Below are 9,169 nucleotides of genomic sequence, written 5' to 3' on the forward strand. Positions count from 1 at the left end.
TTTTGATCATACTCTTTTTATTCCTGGCAAAATCAAAGCAGTACAGTCAGTGTCACCACATGGTTGCCTGAATACAGTTCTTCTGCAACATACACGAAAGGTTGACACTTCCTTGAGGCACTTCACAAATTAAGATATGCCAAGTACCAATAACAAGATTGACTAGTATTAACACCACATTCTAGGCAATAATACAGATGCCTGCAAGATACCTATGGAAGTGGGCAGGCATGCTGTCTATGTTCACTGAAAGTTGTCTTATACAAACAACTGTAAAACAATCGCATTAGCTCTCCTTCAACTTTTTCAATATTACTACAGTCCTAAATCCTTCACAACAACAACACATTCGTATACCTCCGATACCCTCGTCAGTCAAACCCATTAAAATCTTCATAAGCTTTGACATGTGAGTCAAACGCTTTTGAAAATCCGAAACACCAAAATGTCCAACAAAACTCCCCTCTCTCGCCTTTATCCGTATGTCTTCAACTCTCAAGCCTTCAGCTATATATCCTTTCCTTCAACGTCAAACTCTACCCACGTGTATCTTGTAAATTAACTTCTCCTGAGTACTCTTCTTGGCTAATTACAATTCAATTGACACAGCAATCTGAAATATGTCTGGTCCAATACTTTTAAAGTCTGGCTATGTATCATATATCTGTCTATTGAAATTTGTTTCTTCAGTACATAACAGTTACATGTTTAGTATACTGTAAATAATGAAGAGTATTGTAACTTTCTGTTGATCTTCCTGAAATTTAACCAGTTCACATCATTTACATTGGTACATGAGGAAGTCAATAGGGTCCACATGTATGTAGAAATCGTTCTGTTATTGGGAGTTGAAAAGTAATAAAAGCATCTCTTACATGTCAATAAAATCTAAATGTGACTTGAAATCTGGTTTCAATTATGAGTTGATATTTCCTTAAGGCACAGGTGTTTTGTGAGTTTATGAAAGTTGTTATGATACCATGGCTATTATGACAATGCTGGTTGCCCCCTCCCCATTTTTAAAGGATTTTCTTTTCTTTTTTTCGTACTTAGTACATACACTTTCTCGTGAGCATGTATTCCATGCTATTCTTTACATGACATTTAAGTCATAAGATCCCCAAAGGATCCCAAAAGGTGTCTAGGGGTGAATTTTGGAACAAAGGCAAATTGAAATACTGTGCGGCACAATTGCAATGAGCCCTAAAACATACATGTGTATATAAACCAAATAGCACTGCAAACATAATTTTGCATTACTTGCATTTTTTGTTGCTGCAGAATGAATCTAGCAACCAGATAACAATGCAAACATACTTTGCATATTATCTTGCATTTTGTTGCTGAAAATCTTGCCCAAGTAAGTTACAATATTTTTTTAACCTCCTTGCTCTGAGCACATCTTTTACCTTACCCAATCATGCCCATATTTGGTCGTGGGTCCACCATGCGCAGGCGCTGTTCTGCGGTCACGTGATGGAGGATGACGGTGATGAGTGCCTGGGTGTTGGGTGGGCCTGGGTCCTTCTGCCCGAGGTTCAGGAACACCTGGGGAAATTACATTTTATTTCGATTTAAGTTACTTTGGTTATTGTTTATTTAGTAAAATGGGGGGTCTCATCAATTTCTCATTAATATTTCTCATAAACTTACAGACCAAGAAAAAACTAACTATTAACTTCCCAAAACCCACAAATTGGTCATTACGTCTTCCATGGCTTACAGATCTAGAAGAGAAGTCCTTCAGACATAGTTATAGTTCTAGACAGCTACCTTTATCATGTAGACTTTAGTTATTTTATACTCTATTTCATTGTTCTTTTATGTTTTGTAATTTGCAATTAGCCTCCGGGCACGAATTTGCAATTAACTTTTCATTAATTTTTATGGTCAATATTGCCTCGTGGTTTTATGTATCAGTTTTGTTGTAATGTATGTGCGTCACTGATTTTATTTGTTATGCCATGATTTTCTCTTGTGTTTTTTTTTTTTCAGAAAATGATTAAAAAGAAAGAACTTGAAAACACCTGGGTCTCCGGGCGCTCCTGGCTCATCCCGGTCGCGTAGTCCTCCAGCCCCCGCATGAACGTGGCGTAGTCGAACACCTTGGTTCTGACGGCCTTCCTCAGCGTGACGACCCTCCCGCCGGCCATGCGGCAGAACACCCGCACACGGCAGTGTCGGGTCACGTACAGGTCGTTATTCACCACCCGGAAGTCAATACCTGTGAAAACAATGTAAATGACACCCTATCAAACCATTGTTCTTGTGAGTTTGCAATCATCCCTCGGGAATGAACTTGCAAGAAAGAACTTAGAACTTCAGGTCAATCTCCAAGCAGATCAAACGGTGGTGGCAAGGCTGTATCTTTAAACCATTGGCCAAACGAGTGACCGGTGGTGGTTAATGGCCACTCCTTTGGCCATGCTCTTGTTACGTACATGCCAGCAGCCTTGCCACCATAGGATCGGCTTGGGGATTATTGGACATCACTGCAGAGAAGTCGGTTTAATATAAAACGATAGAAGTCAGCACAAACAGCCCAGGTTATTTTGCCTAGCTTCTCGACCACCCCCTCCTACTGAGCCCTATCCATCCTTCTCTTCTTCCGCTTCTTCTTTTCCTCAGCCTTACATCCACTGTCCCTGCTAGAGGCGTAAGGGCCTGCTAGAAGCGTGATATAGTCAGGCGTAGGGTAATGACTAGTAGAAGGGCCTGCTACAAGCGCGATGCAGGCAGGCTGGGGGCCTGACCAGTGGAAGAGCGCAAGGAGCGTGAGCATCATGTCTGACCAGTGGAAGGGCTGCTTGAAGCGTGATGTAGTCAGACTCGGGGCCTGACCAGCGGTGGAAGGGCTGCTCATGAGAAGCGTGATGTACTCGCGCTAGAACACATGACTACCTCTGTCGAGGTGGCTGAAGATCCTGGTGTACTGCTCCTTCCTGACGGCGTTCCCCTCGGTGTACTGCGGCAGCGCCACCAGCTCGGCGACGGCGTGGAACCCGTTCTGGAAGTTGGGAGGATGGAGCACGCACCCGCGGGACGGCTTGGTACGAAAGAGCCGGTTGTTTCCGTAATGCGGCTCGATGAGTAGCTCACATCCTGTCAAAAGAGAGAAACCTGGTTGTTAATTCAAACTATATTCCGTTTTTTATTGGGTTGTAACAATTTTTTTTAAATGAGGAAAACCAGACAATAGTCTTGTTAACAGTTTTCTTTTTTTTTACTTTTCGACGTTACTGAGACTCAGGCAAAGGCAGGAAGTCAGAAAAAGGACGTTCTGCTACTGATGAACAATTCCCCTGCATACCAACATGTCTGTTATGCAAACGACATCAAATTATCAGACTACCGAATAGACTGGCTAAGATAGGTGGCAAAATATCCTGCCCTTCCTGCCTCCCGAATGAAAATACTTATTCCGTACCTACCATACTACTAGCATCCCTTCGGTTCTTACTGGGATGAATAAATACGAGTACCCTTCATATGACCTCACTATTAAAGCTCTTCCATATTTTGTAGGAGAATTTCTAACCTTCATCCAGACTTGGTGACGCATGGTGTCCGTTCAGGTTGTGATAAGCGTCATCTGATAAAGGTAAGGGATAAGGTTGGAACCAAGACACATGGTTGAACACATGCACATAATTCTGTTCTCTCCATACGAAGTAAAAGATTAATTGTATGTAGTCAATAGATGGGTGGAAAACAAAGATAGGCAAAAATGTTTCTGAAATTGGTGGGCGTCACAATTTGTTTCAATGTTAGTAAGATATTACTGTAATTTTCCTGTTTTTTTTATCATGACCTGTACTTAGCTTAAAGAGCATAAACGTACAATAAAGGTCTTTCAGTCATTCATTCATTACATTCAATAAAACGAGTCTGGCTGATGGAATTTGAAGATCAGAAAAATCAGTATATGGAAGTATGAAAGGGCCTTGTGGCTTGTAATGGGGTAGAAGCAAGTCACTTTACGCCACTGCTTTAATATGCGGAAGCCTTTTTTCAGATCGCCAAATCTTAACTAGACTTTTCAGCATTCACTACTGCGTTACTATGTAAGATTCAAGAAGCCATGGGGACATATGTGCACAAGGCACACTTCCTCATTTTCTATACGTCTGCAGGAAGTGCTACTACTTTTTGTGGTTCACTGAACTTTTAAGTAAAAGTACTTTAAAAGTAGAGCTAAGTGTCTTAAGTAGAAGTATCCATTCCGTGGATATTGTAACATTAGGAGAAAAAGGCAACAAACAGATAAAACAATAAGACAAAAAGATTGTATAAAAAGAACAACAATGAAATTGATTAAGGTGAGAAAACAAAACAAGCTTATTTGCCTGTGGCAGACTAAGAAGCAGAACTATCCACAGAGAGGTGTGTTGGGCAAAAAGACAGCAAGTTGACATCAGTTCATTCATGTGTAACCCCTAAGAATATTCGTAACTCGAGACATTGCATACTTAAGAAACAAAGAATCATCTCAGACCTAGACCTGCGAAGAAAACAGTCATGCTAGCTGGGGGGGGGTGAAGGCGTAAAAAGCGGAACTAGCTGTGGCGACCAGGTTAATCAGAGACAAACAAATAGCGGAAGGTTAGCGGAAGTTATATCCGGAAGAAAATATTTCAATTCAAAAACAATCCGTCAGTTGTTTTCAACACATTGAATATAGTAATGACCAGTAGCCCAGTACCCCCTACACCCTCATATTTCCGCGTGTAGCTTTTGGCAACCTCTCCATATCTACGTTTGCCTCTTACAACAAGTTATTCTTGTTCGAATTTTGCAAATCGCCCTTCGCCACTCTTGGACTCATGCCCAACGACCCCTTCCAAACATCGCAACATGCGTCAATGTTATTTTTAGTCAGGTAGCTAGACGTGTTCACTACCATACCTGCAGTAAGAAACAAATCGAACACCTTAACGTGAGAAATGACAGACGCAAATGAGTATCTACGTGTTTAAGAGGGACCAAGATGCATTTGACTAGTTTTAAAAAACATTCAAACTTCGAGGAAAGACGGAAGTAAATCGGCTATACCTGTGGACGGTGAGGAGAGACGGTACACACGGTAAGGGTTGTCTCCCTGCTCCTGGCTCTGGTCTCGCAGGTACGTGGCCTCAGTAGACTTGTTCATGGCGCACCTGAAGTTCGTCTTCCACCTTGAAGGATCAGGTGCGTCAACACCTTCGGTGTATCTTCCACTGTGGACCGCCCACGCCTGTAGGTTGAAGGCACCGTCTCCAGTCAGGGACATGTTTTACTAGTGGCGCTGTGTGTGTTGCGATGTGACCCGTGACGTTATGAGGTCAAAGTGTAATGTTTTGTTTATTCACCTGTATTGTGTGGGATTATTGTTCTTATAACTTTAGCTACGGCAGTGATATAGCAAGTTAAAGCCCGGTTACATTCGACGATATTCACTGTACGATCGTAGCCTCCACCAGGCCTCTCTACGGGAATATAGATCGTAGAATTCAGCAAAAAGGAGAGTAAAATTGGCCAGGGGAGTCCGGTTGTTTCTTTCCCTCAAGTTGTTTCTTTTCCTCAAATCCCAAGGCGGCCAAACTCCTCTGGCAAATATTCTCAGCCAGCGTAGTCAGTCTGGTAGAGACTACCGGATCGTAGTACGATGGGAACTATTGGAATAGTCGTGCATGTGTGGTACACATTTTAGCTGTCTCGCTACGGAAAAGGTATAAGTCTTCTTAGATCCTTGTCGGTGGTTTGTTCTGTCACGGACTAGTCTGCTTGAAGATTCAACAACATCATAATCATACGGCAGCCTCCGACAATCATACGGTGACCGCATCGTACAGGGAAAGACTAAGGAAAGACTCACAGAGTGGCTACGACCTCCGGCGAGTCAGACGTGCTATGACTTCACAAAGCCGCACTAAGAGACATGAACTGTCGTTCTTTCCTCGAGCGATTAAGTTGTAACCTTCAACAAATTTCATGTCGCAATTTCTGTGTACCTGTCAGTTGATTGAACTTGAACTTGAAACTGGTGAGGGGCGTGTGTAGGAAGTGTTTTGTAACTCATCATGAAACGTCGGTTTCAAAGTTGGTGTTGTTGTTGTACCAAGTCAACAAGCACTCCTACGCTTACGATGACTGATAAGCATGCCAAGAAACAGAGAAACAGGTAACTTGTTTGTTAGTAATACACCTTGTGTGGGGGAGGGGGTGTTGAAATACGACGGCGTGTTGTTGTAAAAAAAAACTACTTTGGACTGCGTGGGTGACAGCTAGGGCTACCTGCAAAACTTGAGAGCGTGGCAGGAAACGCCCCCCCCCGCACACGCACACACACGTACACACACACTGACGCGAAACTTTTCACGCCCCCTCTTCTCTCTTCGTAACGTTTGACTCATTGAAGCAGGCGTGACTAAAACTGTCCCTCTCACCATGACGAATCAATAGATATGTTGTGATAACTGCAAAAACACACGGACAGCCAAAAGTGTACTCTATTTACTAATATTCAGCTACGGATATCGAACCACTATTATTATCCTCCATTGCGTGATGCTTTGTTAACACAACAAGTTTAATAACAAATGAACTTGTTGGTAAAATACATTAAGTTTGAAGTTGGCAAAACAGACAAACAAAAAAGACACAAACAGGCAAAATAGCACACCTTGAAGATCGCCCCGTCTTGGTCCACGTCGTAGTCGTGTTGGCTCTTACGGGCCCACCGGATCTTGACGATGGTCTTCGCCCTGTCCTGCCAGCTCACCCCGGGCACTTCTCCCGAGTCCACCCGGTCACGGAGCCACGGGATCAGCTTCTGGCGACTCCTGGGCCTCAGTTGTGGGGACAGGCTCACCTCCGCGTCTAGGGCGTTTGCCATTTCTTGCTGCAGCCTGTGCTGGTCCATGGTTATCCTGAACAAGGAGGACATTTTTGTAAGTCCACGCTAGATAGAATGGTGCGCCCACGTGTCCACGGATGGGGGAACCCCCAAAACTTTCTTTAATATCGTCCAGTCAATACAAGTAGCAGTATAGGGGGGCGCATAGTTGCGGAGACATGGTGTCGTAAACAAGTTTATCTCCCAATCACCCAAAGTCTATGGGGGAGGGGAAAGGTGCACCCGGTGGGAGGAGGGGGATGGGCTCTGCCTTCCACGTACCAGTACCATGGCCTACATAGCCTGGGTGCCAGACTGTTGCCATGAGTAATATACAGGCTACTACGCGTACGGCTCCTCGGCTCCGTAAATTTTACCTAGATACCCCCTCGAATAGACTCGAGAGATAAACCACCAGGTGCTAACTCTGTGATCGGGGCTTTTGGCTAGCCTGGTTACCAGACCTATTATAGCTCCCAAGTCCTACATCCTCTCCACAAATTCATGGAACATTGTGTAGAGCCGGGGTCTGGCATCCAGGCTATGGCCTACACACGCGCAGCGAACTACAACCAACTGCCCTACAGCCTCAAAATTAATTGACCTTTACCTTTTGTGATCTTTTGTACCTTGGCATGCACGTTCGCGGGATTCAAAACATGTTCAACTGGCCGGTAGCAACACTAATCAACGGTTAGGAGCTACAGACACAAAACTGACTCATTCTTCGACCTATATATATCTACACGGTCTACTTAGATTTCACAAATTAACATTGGTGACAAACCACAAACCAAGCATGTTCGGAACAATGCCAATTTGTGGTACCGCCAGTGGCCATACAAGTGCCAAAAACCCCCGAATTATATAACACGACAAGTTGCATAATAACATTCTAATCTGATAATTACACTACATGTAAACAAGGTTTAAAAGGTACGTTCCATCGATTATTGTACAGTCATAGATTGTCGGGTATATATAGCGGTAACTATGATTTTTGTATGGGTTAACGTTGTTGAAATCTCGCCACAAGAATTATAACACGACAATGTGGTAGACCACCACCACAGCACAACCACTGAGTACGAGTATAGTAGTAAGTCATAGTTACTAAAATAAGATCGCGGTACAAACCAAGATTTGAACCTACTTGAGTTTACATTTCTAAGATTTTAAGACAAAATTAACGGTGAAATGATCCCAATCCAAAAGTTATATGAAAGAAAATACATTACGTTCCCTCTAATCCCGGCATATTGCAAAAAAAAAAGTCCAGGAAACTCACCCAAAGTCTTTTACGGTTCTGCTGGCGAACTTTCAACAGAAGGAGCACAACTTCTTCCAAAGTTGAAAGTTGTACTACTTACAAACAGGCAATGCATGCCAGCGCGGTCACTTTATATATACCAGCCCGGGAAACCCCCCATGACAAGGGGGGCAGAGCGAAACTACGAAGGTGTTTTTTCGTGATAGTGAGTCACTAGAAGTGGGTCAGTTTCTCGTGAGCGTCTGGCCGCGTTCCATCCAAGAAACCGTTTTGAAGGACAAAAGGCATACGTGTAGGCAGATCCGCAACAAAACGTACTTCTTACTTTATATTGCTGTATATCCAGCCAACGTTGGCTAGCCAAAGTCCATGCAGCGAGTTCGCCAAAACAAAGCCACCGAGTCATTGCAAGGACTTCCGGAGTATAGTACTTTTACTTTCGTTTTCGCCATTCAACTGCCTTGTTTTTACTCTCCGACAACAATTACATCGGTCTTACCTAATAGTGTGTCTAACTGTTGTAACACCTCCATGTAGTTTCATCATTTTAGGGGTTGTTGTCTTTGTTGGAATTTTCTTACGAGCAGGCGACTGTCAGTGATCAAGACTGGAACGCCGAGTCACATGATGTAATTTGCATAATGCAAAATGCATACAATAATAATTTATGTGTATGTATACTAAATGTAAACAAAGCCTTTAATAGGGCCTGGTTTCTATCTAATATTTTCCTGCTTTCATTTCTCCTCCCCCTAAGCTTGCCGTGAATACAGATGAACGTGCCCTTAAGCTTGCTACTTAAGATTTTCACTTTCGCCGAAACTGAGAGAACAACTGCTGTAGAGTATACACTGTTCGTTGGGGTGGGGAGGGGTTTTCCACTAGAACCTGAGACTGATCCTTTGTGCATTCGACAATGTTGTTTTCCAATGCTGCGGTGGTTTCGTGAACTTCAGCTGGCCTTTGGCAAAAACCCCTACTTTGTCCCTTTTCTTCTGAGGCCGCGACCACTGAGCTACCGTACT

General features: G+C 43.4%; 1 protein-coding gene across 2 annotated transcripts; it reads right to left on the reverse strand.

Moving 5' to 3' along the window:
* On the reverse strand, window positions 1-8,242 carry LOC109477855 (interferon regulatory factor 8-like). 2 transcript variants are annotated; one of them, XM_019779286.1, is made up of 7 exons: window positions 8,163-8,242; window positions 6,662-6,908; window positions 5,053-5,233; window positions 3,539-3,592; window positions 2,902-3,102; window positions 2,028-2,224; window positions 1-1,548 (listed from the first exon to the last, which is right to left on the reverse strand). In XM_019779286.1, the coding sequence occupies exons 2-7, from the start codon at window positions 6,899-6,901 to the stop codon at window positions 1,411-1,413; spliced, it is 1,011 nt and encodes a 336-aa protein (XP_019634845.1). In that variant the 5' UTR covers window positions 6,902-6,908; window positions 8,163-8,242; the 3' UTR covers window positions 1-1,410. The 2 variants fall into 2 exon arrangements, with proteins under 2 accessions (XP_019634845.1, XP_019634844.1); XM_019779285.1 differs by lacking the exon at window positions 8,163-8,242 and having other exon boundaries at window positions 6,662-6,947.
* Between the last annotated feature and the right edge of the window lie 927 nt (window positions 8,243-9,169).

The sequence above is a fragment of the Branchiostoma belcheri genome, unplaced genomic scaffold, assembly GCF_001625305.1.
Source record: "Branchiostoma belcheri isolate BF01 breed outbred unplaced genomic scaffold, Haploidv18h27 scaffold41, whole genome shotgun sequence".
NCBI classification, from domain to species: Eukaryota; Metazoa; Chordata; class Leptocardii; order Amphioxiformes; family Branchiostomatidae; genus Branchiostoma; species Branchiostoma belcheri.